The sequence below is a fragment of the Triturus cristatus genome, chromosome 1_2 (assembly GCF_964204655.1).
Source record: "Triturus cristatus chromosome 1_2, aTriCri1.1, whole genome shotgun sequence".
NCBI lineage: Eukaryota > Metazoa > Chordata > Amphibia > Caudata > Salamandridae > Triturus > Triturus cristatus.
This window is the reverse complement of record NC_140580.1, coordinates 515182427-515199860: the sequence shown is the minus strand read 5'-3', so window position 1 is coordinate 515199860 and position 17434 is coordinate 515182427. Positions and strand designations below refer to the sequence as shown.

The 17434-nt window shown below is 42.7% G+C and overlaps 1 protein-coding gene across 1 annotated transcript in view; it reads right to left on the bottom strand.

The window, feature by feature from the left end:
* ADAM12 (ADAM metallopeptidase domain 12) overlaps positions 1–17434 on the bottom strand; it is a 2563649-nt gene that overhangs the window by 1182971 nt on the left and 1363244 nt on the right. The window contains exon 6 of the mRNA XM_085606237.1: positions 9324–9507. Within this exon, the coding sequence (XP_085462363.1) occupies positions 9324–9507 (184 nt within the window). The remainder of the gene's footprint in view (positions 1–9323; positions 9508–17434) is intronic.

The window sequence follows — 17434 nt, the reverse complement described above, 5'->3', positions numbered from 1 at the left end:
GTCCTGCCTACGCTGCACCCCGAGCTAAATGGCTCAAACCATTATGTCAAATTTTGGGCACCAGACGAGGGTCTGAAGCACTTGAAATGTTGAGATTTGAGCCTAGCGAATATGTTGCTATCGCTGTTGCCAAATTTTTGGCTTGGGTTTGGTTTATCAGAACCAAGAGGCATTAGGGTACTGAAATATTTTTATGTATATTGCTCATGTTCTTCCTTTTAATCTATGTATTTTTAAAATTATGTATTTTTTTATGTATTGTAATTGTCTTTCATGATGTAATACATCGATAATAAAGACTAACGAAACGCTATGCTCAAATAAGCAAGCTAGTTACAATCCACTAGGGAGTTACTCTTCACCAAATTTTTAGAAAAACATGCAGCTAAATATTTATCAATATTAGCTAATAGTTGTTTGTACACAGTCTTTTCTTGCTGTGCCAAGAGCCCATTAACCTTCGTGTTTCTGTTGCTCTTTTTTAAAGCTCCATGGGTTACCAGGGACGGCACAGGAATGCAGGTAAGATCTCTACAAATGCTGGTAAGCAGAGTCTAGCCGGGTAACTTGGGCACAGTTTAAATATGGACTGCAACCAAGTTGGCTATTTCAATGTACAGATCTGCACCTTTCAGAGGTGTACTGTTAACACCAGGATCTCACTGGAATGCATGATCACCCAGATGCCATCCAGTGGACAGAATCACATCTGTGGATGAAAGCTCAACACTGACATAAATACATCTCTCATTAGAATAATTCCCAGGCCCTTCACCACGTTCTTTCCTCGTGAAGATATTACACGATTGCATCAGTTATTAGGAATTTTGTGTGGCGATCCAACCAGACGACAGCGATGACCAACTCCTCTTGCTCGCAGGTTGATGATTCCTCATCTGATCTCAACCAGGACTGTATTGCTAGAGTATCTTGTTAACTTCCGCAAGAAGCAAGCAATTCCATAGTATTCAAGGGTCATCAATTTGTACACAAGAATGTCAGAGTTCATGCTCCTCCCCCTAGGCATAATGCTGCACTGTGATGCTACGACAAGTGATCCTTGGATCCTGCAGGCTACGGAAGCATCCGGCTGCTCTTGTGCCTCTCCGTGCTTGACCAAGCCTGACCTCTCAATGTTTTGGTAGCTGCAGTGCTTAATTTGATCCAGTGGCTTCCGGTGCTCAGCACCAGCACATTAATTGTTAACGCCTGCACTTGTGACAGTCTGCCACATGGTCGTGCTGTCTGGCTAATTTACCTTCCACTCTAGCCATTCACACTTGTAAGAGTGTGGTGGTTAGTAGTAGTGTTGTTACTATCATTATAGCATGGCAGGGGCAATGTGTGGTGCAAGCTGCAGTGGCCTCCTGCCGAGAGCCCTGGCACGTATTTTTTTTTTACAATGCAAGCACTGGGGAGCTGACATGGTATAGGCAGGCTGTCTAAGTGGGGCCAGGATGAGGTTGGCTGAAGTGAATGTAGCTCGCATGCGGTTTGTGGTTCTGTCAGAGAAGACAAGTCTAGCAGAGTCTAGTCAGCGAGGGGTGCAAGGGATCTGGTCCAGAGAAGGGAATGATTACGGCTCTGGAGAGGCTGGAATGCCCCGGTTTGAAGACAATGCTGATATAGCTCTTGGCCCTGTTTCAGAAGTTGAGTACAGCAAGTAAACATTTGTGGCACCTATACACTATGCACTTTTGTAGTAAGTTGGCATGTGTTAGGTTACATACAGGCTCATGCATCAAGCAAAAAAGCCTTTCGAAAATTGCGAATCGCAAAAAAAGGCCCTTTGCAAACGCAATTCAACCCTTTCCAATTCAGGAACCCATTTACCGAAAAACAAACTGTTTCACTAAAATAAGGACTTGCAAATTTTGAGAGAACCAATAATGCAAATCCTTATTAGTAAGGGTGGGCGACAATTTCCATTCCGCTTGCGGAAATTGCGAAAATTTAACATTTTTGCGTTCCGCGCGGAACGCAAAAATGTCAAAACTTCCGCTATCCGTGAGGGAACGGAAATTATCGCCTAGGCAGGTGGGCTTTCTCCCCATATCTACTAGTTGCTGTCATCCTTGATGGAGCTCTGGGCATCCATGAGTTTCTCGAGCACAATTCCCGTGTAGTTCCTGACACCAGGAGGTTCTGTCTCCTCATCTGCTGCTCTGATCCGTCTCTGGCCCTTTATAAATAAGAGGCATGTGAACTGCATGGAAGCCCCTCCCGTTTGGCCCCACACCACCAACCCCAGCGGTGTGCATCGTCTTCCCTCCCTTTCCCCCACTATGATGGACAGCTCACTCGAGGGACCCCGGCGCCCGTCGGCGCTGTGGCAACGTTACAGACACACATGGTCGCTGTAGACAACTCTTCTGGCCCTTTACACTACACAGGGATTGCACTCGAGAAACTCATGGATGCACAGAGCTCCATCAAGGATTCTACGGGCTAATCAGTAAGTGCTACCTCGTTGGGTAAATGTATAGTGCTTTTCCTACACTACAGCAGGGACAAACAGAAGATGAAATCTATGATAAGTACTGGCTAAACGGCGTCAGACCCGTAGCACCCATGCTATCCCCACACATGTACAGGTCCTATGTTGCCTGCACCTACTTGCCTCAGGCAGTTTTCAGGGGGTAGTAGCTGTAGCTGGAGGGGTATCACAAAGCTCCCTTTCACGTTTCTTCAAAACGTTCCTTGACGCCATGATGACAAGGATCCACACCCACATCACCATCTCCAAAACCCAACAGGATTTGAACAAGACAAAACTGGACTTCTACCAGGTAGCACAGTTCCCTCATATGATTGGCTGCATAGATTGCGCGCATGTCCCCATTTGTCCCCCAGAAGCGAATAAATACATTTTCAGGAGCAGGAAATCCTATCACTCAATCAATGTGCAAGTAGTATGCAATGCAAAACATATCATAACAGACTTTGTGGCGCAATTCCCTGGAAGCACCCATGACTCCTATATATTTTGACACAGTGGCCTCCCCACGCGTCTGCTCAGGGGTGAATTTGGCGAAGGACATCTACTTGGTACACACATATACTTCTTCTCTACATAAATCAAACAAATGTCAATGGATAACTGTGGCTGACCCTTTGCTTTCCACCCTGTAGGTGACAGCGCATATGCCGTGCAGAACTACATATTGACGCCATACCTCAACCCAGTCACACCACATGAGCAGAGGTACAATGCAGCACACATCAGCCCATGGAATGTGATTGAACACACGTTTGGACTACTGAAAAGCTGCTTTCGCATTCTACACAAAACGGGTGGAGCATTGCAGTACCGTCCAGAGACCTGCTGCCGGATCGTAGCTGCATGTGCCATGTTGCACATTATTGCCACCAGGAGAGGTATACACATCGAGGTGTCCGACAGTGAGTCTGAGCGGGACAACCAACCACCCGCACAACTCCGACAAGCGCATGGGGCAAGCTCAGCAGAAGGACAAAGGAGACGTGCAGACATCTCACAACATTATTTCTGAGGTATGTAATGATGAGACAAGACACCTAAATGTCGAGCAGAAAAGTATTTACTAACATGAGCCCATGTAGTATTGTGTAGCCACATAGAGATTTGTGCAAAATAGAACTGTGATTGCATAGAAGAAAACCGGAAAATAAACAATTCCAGGCCCTGGATATCAATCACTATAATGGTTTTGACCATGGTTATGTCACCATGGGCAAATGAAGGAGGACATGTCTGTCTAGCGTTTCCTGCCACGCACCCCCAAACGCCTTTCACCTGTATCAGCTACATCACCCTGCTGTGCAACAGAAGGTGTTGTGCTGCGGGAACTGCACCTCCTGGCAGTGGTCACTGGTACCGACAGGCTGCTAAGGCTGGATGCCTCCTCACTCCCCTCCTCCCCCGTTAAGTTGCTGCCACCAACAGTACCGGCCTGGATCTGTTCTACGGCATTGGTCACTTGTCCAAGGGGCCTGGCCACATCCCCACAACAACGGCCCATTTCAATTTGCATGGCCACGGAGCGACGTGCCAGCAGCGCAGTGGTGTTGCAGAGCTTATTGTTGGACCTGGTATGGGCTGCCATGCGCATCATGCTCTGGCGATGCCTTCTCCTCTGTGTGCTGTGGCCCTGAAGCATAGCCCTGGTGAGCTCCTGCATGCTTGGGTTGCTCTGCCTATTTTCCTCCACAACCACTGTGGTTAGTTCCCGCATACTGTCTGTCATGAGGCTGATGTTCTTGGCCAATTTTGATATTTGCAGCTGGATTGACCCCATGTGTCTTGCTTGCAGGCACTGCACCTGCAACATCTGGGACTCCACGCCACCCCACACATTTGGAGCCTGGTCTTCATGAGCAGCAATGCGGGCCCTTGAACTGCGCCTCCGTCCACGTTGGACTGGTGCCTGGGGTGGAGGTGTTGTGTTCATACGAAGATGGCTGGTCACAGGAGTGGGGGCAGGAGCTAGCTCTTATTCCATGGGTTGTAGTGATGGAACTTCGGCCCTGCGTTTTGTGGGTGCGGGGTGTGCTTGCTGGGGCAACTGGAGTCTCCACATCAGTCTCAGCAGGAGTCTCCGAGATGTGTAGACAATCACTGTCTTCCAAGTCTACTTCAGCTGCATCTGTGATGTGAAACAGTGCAATGTTAATTTGTGTTAAGGTTACTATTGTGTTACGTTAAGCATACTTGGCTCACATTAAATCACTGACTGCAATCACTGACTGCCATGCAATGTTAGCGTGTTTTACTTGCCATTGTTGTGTTTGGCTGCCCACTTGACTGACATGCCTACAACTTCCATAATGCATTGGGTGTATGAGGGAAAACGTGGACTGGAGTTTGACCTGTACACTGAGGTTGGACTGGGGGTATGTGCACAATTGAACAGTACTTTGAAGTGTATGGTTGCATGCATCTTACCTTGTGTGGTACTAGCCGCTCCGGATGTGTCCAGCTGGGTCACTTCCACCGCTGCCTCAGGCTGGATTGTGGCCTCCACCAGGTCCTCCAGGGCTGTGTTGTCTGGAACGGTAGATGGGCCCCCTCCTGTGCTCCTGGCCTCCTTCAGCCTTTCTGCGATTCGCTCCTTGGCACGGCTACGCAGGTCGTACCACTTCTTCTTGAGGTCATCTATACTGTGGTGTGTGACACCCACAGTATTGACCTGGCTCTTTATACGCAGCCATATCCTGCGTTATTCTGCCTCTGGCACTCTGAGTGAAAGTTTCCCAAAGAGCTTGTCATGGCTCTTGGACACCTCCTCATTGAGGTTTTCCAGTTCTCTTTCACTGAATTTTAGTTTTCTCTTTCTGGGCGTGGCATTCTCCCCTGATGTTGTCTGATCCATTCTGGTGCACAGAAAGTTACAGCAAACAGACTTGGGTGATGAATCAGCTCAGCTCCAGCACTCTGCTTCCTCCTCTCACTTCCTCTGGGCACTGAATGAAGCATGGGCTGGATGACTTCCTGGTTGTGATGTCATCAGCATGCTTCCAATGCTACACGCTTTCTGCGAAATCGCAATTTTCGAATTTGCTAATTGCGATCTCGCAAAAAGCGAAATCGCAAAAGGTGTTTTTCGAAATTTGCGCGTTTCTTTTGTGAAATCGCTAATCACATTTGGGATTGTTACCGAATTAGTAATTTTGCGCAAACAGGTTCATGCATTGCGGATAGCGATTTCTTAAATAGCGATTCCTTATTAATCGCTAATTCTGATTTTGATGCATGTACCCGATAGTTACATGATTTGTTTATACAGCCCATAGTTATGCTTTTCTACTGCTGAGCTGCAACTCAACTGTATTTGATCCCACAGTTTTCTCCAAGTTAGATACATTGTCCTGTTTGATACACCCAAGATCTATTGTATTCTTACCAAGATAACCAAAATCTGCCTCTTTTCCATTTCGCCAGTACTGTAGCTCAACGTGACTTCACAAAAGCAGATTAACACCATCAAGCCTCCATTCGCAGTGCTGGTGTTTGTTGCTTCTTGTTCTTCCCATTTGTGTCGGGAGACACCACTGCTGTACGTGCCTATTTGGCCCATTGTTTGACCCCCGGACCCATCTGGAGGTGGAGTCCTTGACTTCCTGCTGTTGTTCTTATTCCCTGCATTAAAGAGGTGCTCAGTGCTGCTTGCGGCCCAGCCCATGAGCGGAGTCACACAAGGTCTAATAGAGTCATGTAACCAAGCAGCTCCATAATAAGCTTTGGATATTATTAATGCTGGTAAGGTTGAATTAGAGTAAGATTTGATAACAGTGCTCTATTTGAGAGCCTCAGCGTACCCAATTTAGAGTGAAGATGGTGAAGATTGTGGTCCAGCATCCTATTTTGAAAACATTTGCTTCTTTTGGGCATGTACTATTCCTATTAGATATTTGCTTTGCTCCACTACTGGCAGCTAACCAGGGAAGACCTTGAAATCTGATTTGGAGAAGGCACCAGTCACAGCGATCAGTGTAATTGTGCAGGACTGAATTTATTTGGGTGACACTATTTTAGATGCAACTCTGTTACTTCATTTGTGCTTATTGGAGCAGAAGAACCATCTCTATAATAGACAGTCATGCTATCACTATTTATTAATTCTAATGTGGTAAAAATTGAAAAGAGCAATATGGTTGAAATCTGACAGTCTATTTTTCAATTACCTAAATTTGAAACAAGTGAGCATAATATTCCCATGGATGCGAAATTGAAAGTTCAAAGAAATAGAGCAATAAAGAAGAATATGAACAAGGCTACTAAGAATAAAGTAAAGGTACAAAGAAGACATAACACCAACACTCAACAAAATGATTTAAAAGATTGCATTCATAATTGGAAGCTCTAGAGATATGATAATAACAGCTGTGGAAATCTGTAAAATGAACGCTGCACTTTCAGGTCACAAACTGAGACCACTTGAATTCAGTAATCTAAACCCTAATTGCTCAAAACTATTGCTAAGCATTTAAAAGAATGGAGAAATAAATCCTATGGATCCGAATATAATTAGTGGTAAAACTACTCTAGGAGAGGACATATTTGACAAAAGAATAACTACAAGTGCTCAGAAATATGTTTTAGGACAATTAATAGAGGTATAGTTAACTGATAACTACAAAATCTGTTCTATTTATCTCCAATGGAAAACGTATTGTCAAACCTAGAGGAAATGCTCTCTGCCATAATTGTTCAGTTCAAATGCTATAGTGATATAACAAGAGAAACACCCCAGTGATTGAACCTGCACTGGGTTCATCTATGTTGATGTCTAACCAGTTGTTTGGAGTCCATATTATAATTTTGGAAACAATTTCCGTTCATAATATAGGTCTGTCGACACTTATTTTAAGGTCACTAGCATCCCAACAGAATAGTAAAGAAAACAACTGAGATACTCAAACAGAAAGCATATGGGTAGTAGATGGTCGAGTTAATCAGCAGCCTTTGACTGAAGTAAAAGCAAGTCAAAATAATGTGGAGCTATTTAGAAATAAGGACAAACAACAAACGAAAGCTGTGGAATTACTCAAGGACAACAAAGAATAGAATCATGTTGAATAATTGATTCTGAAATTGATGTCAAAGAAATAACAGCATCGTTTCATTAAAGAACTTTAGAAAAAAATCTATTTATTTTCAAAATTTTCAAGTAGAATAAACATAAACTTAAAGTTAAAAAGAGAAGTAGGAAAATGAAAATGAAGGACCCTAGAATAATTAGATTTGAGGAGGTGTACTCAAAAAAAAGTTGAAAGAACCAATGAACTGAATCCAACTGCTTCGATTTTTCTAAGAAAAAATAAAGACTTTACAACAAAAACTCAATGAACTTGATGTTCAACATGTAGGCCAATGCAAAACTGCACCTAATTATGGTCAAATAGATGAGGTTAATGTAAACATAAATATAAAAGAATGCCAATTTGAAAAAGAACTGTAATAAAACGAAATACAATTTATATGCATGCCTGCAAAAAGATAAAATCACTCAAACCATTACCTAGAATGGGAATAACAAGAAGAATATTGAGAGAAACATTAGATTCAATCCTAATATGGAAATGATTAGGAGTAAAAAATATGTGTTTCAAAAAGAAGAAAGAAAATCCCCACTAAATAGAACAGCCATGAAGGAATAAGATATGTACAGCTTGAAGGTATATTTCTGAATGAAGATGGATGTCCTATGAATTGCTTAAAAGTGCGCTTGATTGTGCATTCTGTTTTAAATCTCCGTGATATAACATTACACTAGTAGTATTTTTGAAAGATGTCAATGGCAAAGAAACCATGATAGATTTGATAAACAATTAACAATTAAAGACAGTACAGTGCTGTTGTTGAATTGAATGGGTTACTAATAATGAACACAGATTTTATCGAACCGTTTTAGACTTAGCACCCTGCACTTTATTGTAGCTTTTCCCCACCAGGGTACTTGGTTTCAATCCCTGCCCCTTTCGTGGTGATAGTATTTCTAAGCAATCAACTGCACATTTTATGTTCTTTTGCAAATCTTATGACTACAGATCTTACAACTTTTATCTAACGAGCATTGTTGCCTTATTGTAACTAGATTTGTATCTCAGGTTCTTAGAGTTGGGAAACGATGAAAGAATTGGTATTTTTCTCAACTAAATTTTGATATTTCATTTATGTTGCTATGTATTGTATTGTATTCATGCCGTCAATATTATTATATGGATTTTTTAGTATTCATTTATGCTTGTTTAGATTTTATAATTTATTTTCAGTAATGTATTATCTTTTATGGCTTTTTAGCCGAATAAAGAAACCTGACTGACAAAAAATTACAATAGTGAAGGCTAGATAATTGAAGGTATGCAACAATATGTTTTAAAGATAGAAGTTGAAGAAAGAAGATGAGTTATTTATTTATTAATCTACTTAGTACGGTGTGTTCTTTTAAAATTATATTTATTATAGGTTTTTCACTGTTTAACATTGTCTTTATGCTCTTATTATCAACCAAATAAATTAATTAGATTGACAAACAATGACTTAAATCACTGCCACAGATCACATACACATTTGTAACCAGTACTTCCTTCCAGCAGACAAATACAATTGTCCAGACATCATGGAAAATAAGCTTTCAAACTCTTTCCAGCAATAACTACGCGTCCCATAAATAAGACAACGTTCCAGGATTGTCGCCGTGTGAATACCTGAAAAATGTACCTGATAAAGAGCAAGATCGCTGCCTGGTTTTCATGTTGAACTTAAATGTACTGTATCACTTAACTATTTTTTAACGTGTCCATGCTTTTCAGAAATGTATATAATTAAAGTCAACTCTTACCTTGCTTGTGAGCCAATGAGACAAATGCACAGTGTCATCTATTGATCTTCCTGAGTGGTTCAAATTGTATCCACATGATCCTGGAACAATGTTCACATTTTCTGCCAGGAAAATCCTGTGTTCTTGTTCTGAGTATGCCAGTGGTTCCAAAACATATGTTTTATTTTCTAATGAAAGAAATCCCCTAAAAGAGAAGAATTAATGGTCTTGTTAATGTATAAAATAATAACACACCATCCTAGCTATGACATTGTACCATCAGAGTGTACATCAATGCGCAGTAGGCCGAAGGACACAACGGATGGGGCTCACCTATTATTATTTGCTATGGATGGTAGTTTTTATTCACTGGAATGAGCATTGCATCCTGACTGTAGCCTAGACTTCAGAGCAGGGTTCTGCGAAGTCCGTCCTGGAGGGCTGGATCCACGCCAGAATTGTAGCATATACCCATTCAGATAAATGTAGTTATCTTTAAAACCTGCCATGGATCCGGCCCTCCAGGACCAACTTTGGAGAACCCTGCTTTAGAGTATGGATGGACAGATGCCACAGCAGCAATGTTGCATCTTGCAAAATTGGCCTTTCTCTGGATTTCCCCAGCAGCCCTCACTAAGGGTCTTTGCAAAGAGGGTTGCATAAAGGTCAGCAAGGGGTGAGTATGATAGCATCATTTAGGTAGATTTGTGGCCAAGGCCGGACTGGGAACCAAAGCCGGCCCTGACAAACTGCTCGGCCGCCCCCCTTGGCCCCCACAGGGCGTTGGGGGTGCCGCCGAGCTCTTTGCCAGCGCCGGTTTTCGGCCGATTTTGTTACAGGGCCGATTTTGCAGCTATGCTGCAAAAACGGCCCTGTAACAAAAACGACCCCCAGGGGCCCAAAACCGGGCCCCACCAGTGCGGCGCACCGGGGGATTGCCTGGTGCCCGCTATGGCCAGTCCGGCCCTGTTCGTGGCTAAGACGAAAATGGGTCTATGCAGTGTGTGAGCAATGCTTTTGCTCATTTGCCAACCACCACACCTTATTTATTAAATAAACTGTTCCTTCTCTCACCCCATAATCTGTGCACAATATCTTAATGTCTGCCTTTTTAGGGTTTGACTAGAGTTCCCTTTAGCTGTCTTTCCCCCCAAAAAGCATACTAACAACACACTGATACATAGGGACTTTCGGTTATCCCTGTTCCTCTCCTGTTCGGTTCAAGTGTCATTGACATTTTGCTTCGGCTCACTACAGCATACAGCAAGGGGCAGCCCACTTCACACATTGTCTGCCTCGCCCAGTGAGTGATAGCATTTTACTTGATCACATTTGCTCTTCTGCCAGAAAAGGAGTGCATTGCAGTGGCAGGGTTGCTGTTCTTGGGCTGCTGGCCAACTCGCGCATTTTTGTATTGTGAGATTTGGGCCATATTGTTCTGCAAATTGTAATGTAATTTGAAGAAAACTTGTACGCTTGCCAAGGATAGACCTCTTGGCCGTGCCTATATTTGTTTCTTTGTTGCCTTTCTGCTTCCTGTGGTTTGTTTTTGTTCGCACCCTGCAGTTATGCTCTTTCTAGTCCCGCAATTACAGCTGCCAGTAACCGGGTGCTTGCTGCCAGTCAGCATCACTTCTATAGATCTCAGGGCCAATTTTCAGTTCCTCTCTTGGCCTTGTCTGTCTGCGATTGTTCCTTTGCAGAGACATGCACTGTTTTGTTGCTGCTGGTCGATTGCTTTCTAAACAATTTGGTGGCTTCATTCCTGGATTGACTTATCAACCGTGGTTGTTAATATTGCAGTGCTGGTTGGTGAAAGTGTGAGAAACGATAACAGGAGAAGCCTTTTTAAGGTAGCCTTTTTCTTCTGATTTTCCAATTCGAATTAGCATTATTGGAAGCAAGTTGAATGTGGCTGTGCGAAACACACCTTTACTATGGCAGTACCGTTGCTACGTTAATTTCTCTTCCGGGTTATCTCTGCACTCCAACCGGTCCCCACCTGATTAGATTTGCTTTGGTTGCGGGGGTTATGCTGTGCCTGCCGTTGTAACCTGTTCAATCCTTGTTTTTTTCATTTTATGCTTAAATTGGTTAGTTTGATAATCCAACTGCTACCTATTTTTTCTGCTTTTACTTTTCTGTTCTGTTATGTTTCCTTCACTGAACCTATGAGCTGTGGATTCATTGTGAACCATGATTTGATATCTTTGCAACTTATTTGTACTACTTTTCTTAATTTCATTTGATAGGCAAAGATACGAAGGTTTACTCACAAATGTAAAACATCCAAGTGTAGTGAATCCATGCTCAGCATCTTGCTAAAGCATTTCAGTTCACTCGCACCTAGCATCTGAAGCATTGAAAACATACCTTTTAATCTAATACATTGGCACCTTCCCTTTGAATATCGTCTACATTAACCTCTCTTGGACAATCTTTGGGGATAGTATACAGCTAACCAACGTCCGACCAGATTTCCAATCCCCAGCAAAATCAAGGAAAAGGAGTCGACAATGCAGATGTAGAAGCATAAGCAATAAAAAACATACCAGGTGACCAACAAGTTCAGACCCATGAGAGGATCAGATGCCGCACAGATCAAAATAAGAGGACTCCTTTTCACATTTGATGAACAAAAGTCAACAAGTTGTCTTCCCTCTCATCTCTGCTGGTCAACTTATATTTGTGACTGCTCACGCGGGCATTCCTACAGCACAAGGTGCACCCCCAGATCTAAGCTGAAGAAACACAAATTCATGTTGACTGAACAATGACATGAGGAGCTATTACCATATCACCCAGTGTCCCTCACTGGACTAGTCCTTGAGGTGCCGAGTTTCAAACACTCTCATGTGGTTAGACCACAAACGGGTCTATGCCTCCAGCCACAACTCAAAATACAGTCCTCAGAGTATTATATTCAATGTTTTTGAGACTGCTTCACGTGGTACCAGCTCAGTAAGTGGCTACAGAAAGTATCTGTGGTCGGTATTGTTGTTAGCACTATGGTCTCAGGGTCTCTGTTACTACAACACTCAAATTAGATCAATAGATTACTTCCTTTGTACTTTTGACTCGCAAGTTCGAGCAGACAAGGCTCACTACAGGTGGTGGTAGTAGTTTTGAAAGCCAGATACAGTATTGCACAGTAATATCACACAGTACATTGAATATCAGAAATACTACTTAAAGAAAAAGGATTAATTTACAACTAGGCTCATAACAATCTGTGTGCATTACTAATCTGTGGGCGGGAGATCACAGGTCCTCGTAGTCCGTGGAAATATTTGGGTTTTAAGTTCTTCACCATATGAATGCTTCCTCATTCTTGACTGTTATCAAGTGTCCTATGAGATGCCTGCCTTTTGTCATTGTTACTTAGTTGTCCTGTGTGCACCGGGTGAGGTCGGTTAGTGGATTGGAGCCCAGGTAACCGTGATCTGGGCAAAAATTCATAAAACTCCTAAAATCCACCACCAAAATAATGTGAATCCCACCACACAGGGATTTGGTTGCTAGTGGACAAGAAACACAGGTCATAAAAGCTGCATTCCAGTGTCCAGGTTAGGGGTCACTCTAGGCTGATCACAGAAGCACCAGAACCAGCTCAGGTGGACACAGAGGTCCAACTGATCCCAAACGTCCACGTTCGAATAGGGGAGCTATTGCACTTGGGAATGGACTTGGCACCAAAAACAGACTTCTTGAAGATACTACCCTTTAAGGCATCAAGCTCATGCATTACTTTTCCTAGACAGATCCGTTCAGATGCAGAGCCTCACCCACGACCATGGCTCATCCCCAGATCAATTCAGTATCCCCATTAACTGTGAAAGACTGTTTAGGCCCCTAATGCGTCTTTAAATCCCAACAGTTCCTAAATTATATGTTGTAAATGGCTGGTACAGTGACCAATCCATGGCTCTGTTAGAAGCACAGTTGTTCAGGTTTTCCTACACAGTTTCCTTGCCAGCTGGGCCCTGCTTTAACTCTTCAGGTTGGGGAAGCTCTTCTCTTTGACAAGCAGTCAAACCTCAAGCATATTGGGCAAGGCACAGCAGGTGGGTATCTCTAAATCTTAGGGTGGAGGCAAATCTTGGGGGGGAAACAGCTCCACCAAATGATGCTGCATAGCTTTTTTTGAAGCCCAGATGAACTCATCGGCCTGGGCCTGCGGGGCTTATTTATATCCTGATTAGGGAAGAATTGGTGTGAAGCCACAGTCAATTAGAAGGTATTCCAACTTTAAAATGTTTTATTTTCGGACAATACAGGACAGTTTCAAGGTGCATTCATTAAAAGCTGGGTTATTAATTTGGGAGGTTGCTACTGCTAATGATTTAATACACATAATGTGGTTAAGAAAAATATTTTAGATAATGTCTGCTAAATATCTGGAAGCTATGGCACAAGCAGCATGTAATCCCAAAGATGTTTGTGTTAATTTCAAATGGTGCAAACAATTTGGAGTCAATAAACCAACACAATAAAATCGCAAACCAATTTAGAAAAATAAAGAAAACATTTATGTACAAAAAGACAACTAAATCATTTAGATTGGATAAGGTGAGCCACAAGTTGAAGTCTTAAGGCAAAATTAAAAAAAGATAAAGAGTGCCTAGAAAAAGGAAATGCCTCTTTTTGTATGAGCGTCCCACGCCACCTAAATATTTGGACTGCTGGCCAGGCCCTAGTGCATTTGCTCTGAGCCCTCAAATATATGTGCATTGTCTAATACCTGATTGCCATATTTAATTTACCTATAAGTCTCTAGTATATGGTGCACAGTGTACCCAGAGCCTGTAAGTTAAATGTCACTAGAGGCTTTGCAGCACTTCTTTTGGCCCACTGCAGTTACAAAGTATACACATGATTTTAGGCCTGCCATTGCAGCCTAGTCAGGCAGCTTTTAAACATTCATCTCAACGTGGCAAAAATAACCCTTTTTGCTAAGTCTAAACCTTTCTCTTTGATATTTAGAAGTCATCCATAAAATAGACCTTTAAATCCCATAAGGCAGGGTTGTTCATGTTTATGTTATGTTTTAAATGTACTGACAGTGAAAACTCACTCTTGTCGTTTTAACTGTTGCAAGGCTGGCATTCCCACTGACTACCATGGAGTTACACTTGTACATTATACAGCGCTAACTTCCATTTGAGAATACCAAGAATAGTACTGCAAGGTATCAAATTAATAGTGGGATTAAATCTGAATTAATATAAAGGCGACTTCGGAAAGTCGCTGCTTCTTGCCTAAAAGGTTTCTGGTAGCTGCTTCCTATTTACTGAAGCAGCTCTTATCTGAGACAGTCTTTTGCGCTCCTGCCTGGAGGGTGACTAATTTCCGGGAAAGAACCAAAGGCATGTTGGTGGAAGGAGGTAGGACCTCCTCCTGAAAGGATAACCAGAGGGCTGTGAACACAGATATCCAAGCTTTAAAGGGCGAGCCGCCTGTCGCAGGCAAATGCAAATCAAACTTTAGCCTGCCCTCTCCTTTACCTATGGAAACAAACTGGCTTCTCTCCCAGAGATGGAAAACCTGTTGCAGAACTAGTTTTCCATGAGGATTTGCTCATTATACTGGACACACCTCAGGGGTGTGCCCATAGCTCTAACACAGGGAAGAAAGGTTTTGACATCTTGGATTTTGGCTGAGAGATGCACTGTGGGACTGTTTCGTGCTAAGGCCCCAGGAAGTGATGCAAGAGTGGGTAGGGTTGACAATGGGAATTGTATAATTATTGGGTAGGAAGTCGTTCTCCAAAAACAACCTCGAGACTGGCATAAAAGTGGCACCTCTGGATACCAGCTTCAGAACACTACTGGACTCGACAAGAAGAGAAGGACTGCACCTGCTGAACCTGTGAACCACAGAAAGAAAGGGTCACCAAAGAGGACTGCACCTGCTGAACCAAAGGCAGGACTCCTACTGTTTATCTCATGGAGAGAGATCCCCTGTGATGGACTGCTCCAATTTGTGCCAAGGAACAGAGAGTAGACTCCCAGGGCGGGTTGATTAACCTCCTTTTAAGTTCCAAGAACACAAAAGCTAAAAAGCCCTGCAGCTGCTGGAGCCCAGCCAACAAGTTACAACTGGATTTTCTCTGAACCCTGTTGGTGCATTCAGGGAGATTGAGTCCTAGTCCCCAAGAGGTGCCCACCAGGTCCTGTACCCTTGGCTGGTGCTAGATTGTGTACTTGCGAGCCTAGAGCTACCACACTACAGTTAATACAGCTCTCCATCATCCTCGAGGCCTCCTTGGGCAGCCAATGTCAAATTGCACCCACTGAAAGTCTTTGCCAGTTTGTGGATAGCCTTGAAATCCTGTTGAGAATCACGGCTCCCACCAGACCTCTCCTGTTTGCTGACGTTGAGGCCAATGCCGAATCCAAACTGCAGAGGACCCCATAGACAGGCCTCGTTGAAAAGGACAAGAATTAGAAACGTTTCTAAGTGCAAAGGTAAAAGGCTTTACTGGGACCTATCTGCACCTGTATCCAGCTGGTGCTCCAGCACGGTCGGCCTCAAGCGTTGACTTTAGCCTGTGTAACAGCCCACTACATAAGAAGCACAGTTGGTGATGCTTGTACTTACTTATTCAAGCCCTGAATTAATGCTGCGTGCTCCTTGCAATCACTTTCATAACTGCCTTATATATATTTAAAATCGTTTCTCTTTCACACTAGAATCCCTCTCTCTCAACCATTCCATATTACACCACAGTGCTGCAGAATCACATTCCTATTTTCCTCCCTCCTTTTAAAAAAACAAAACGCATTTTTCTGTAAAATTGTTATAGTGGTCCACCATTGGGGAAACCACTTTCACTTTCTTCGCCCTGAGGAATGCCTAGGACATATGTTAGGCCAATAGAGAAGGGCAGTATGTCGGAGTTTTTAACACTAGGGTCATAGAACCACAATATTCTGCTTGCCCCATGTATTTAAAGTTTTAATCTCCTTCCTGCCCACACAAATAAATGGATACCTCTGGGAGGATGAGGAATTGTTATCTAATAGTATATAATAACCAAAAAAAATAAACATTTCTTCAAAGAGCTCCCTGGAATATGGCCGAGCCCACCCTGACCTTTAGGAGTCTGGGTAAACCCAATGATGAAGCATGCCACTATTAGAGTGGGTGAGGGTTGCATAAAAAAGGTTTTTCTTGTTCCCACCACTGAGCGCGGTGGAATAGAGGTGTAGTTTAATCTCCTTATCACACTGCCACCTACAGAGAAGGATACCACATAGGTTATATTTCATAGACTACTGCTACAAATGAAAATCAGTGATTGCAGTGTTTTACTAAATCCTGTGCCAAATTATAACTCTGACTCCCTTCTTCAGTTTTTTTGGTTTCTATTTAAAGATAAAAAATATATAAGATTTTTATAAATTGGAATGTTTATTTTTATTGTGTCATGTTTTCTACTTATTGACTGTTTTGGTACTGTTAATGTTTTACACTTGTTGCCTTTGAGGTACGTCTGACTGCTCTATACCACAGCTACTCAGGAGTAAGCTGAGGATTAAATTAAAATACCCTAACTAGACCATATACCCTAAAGTGGCATTATTACTTAGTGAGGCCTCCCAAGCACCCCAACTAATAACCCACATTCTCATAGAGCCATTGAGAAACAATTATTCATGATTGATCAGGACGTAGGCGCGATTTCAGAGTGACAGCAATGGAGTGAAGGTTAACTATATCAAGTGGGTCATTCCAGTCAAGGGTATTCCCTTCTGACCTAGGGTCAGATGTACTAAGATACAATTCGCAAATAGTTGTTGCAGTTTTTCACTGACTTTTTGCAAACCCTAGGACATTTTTGGAATCAATTTAGGTACTAATAGGTCGGTTCATAAAATACCAAATTGCAGTAGGTCTCAATTCGACTTTCATGAATATTAATGAGTCAAGTCACAAATAACACCCCTCTAAAATTCGCTGCCAGCACTTGGATGACAGCCTTCTGGGGTCATCAGACCACCATGTCTGTGACTGCTTCTAAATAAATCAATCATAAAAAATAAAATGCAGCCCATTTTTTTCTGGAATGCGTTAAAAAAAGAGAAGAGGTTTAGAAACAGTTTTGGACCCCTCCTGTTTGCAAAAGGGTT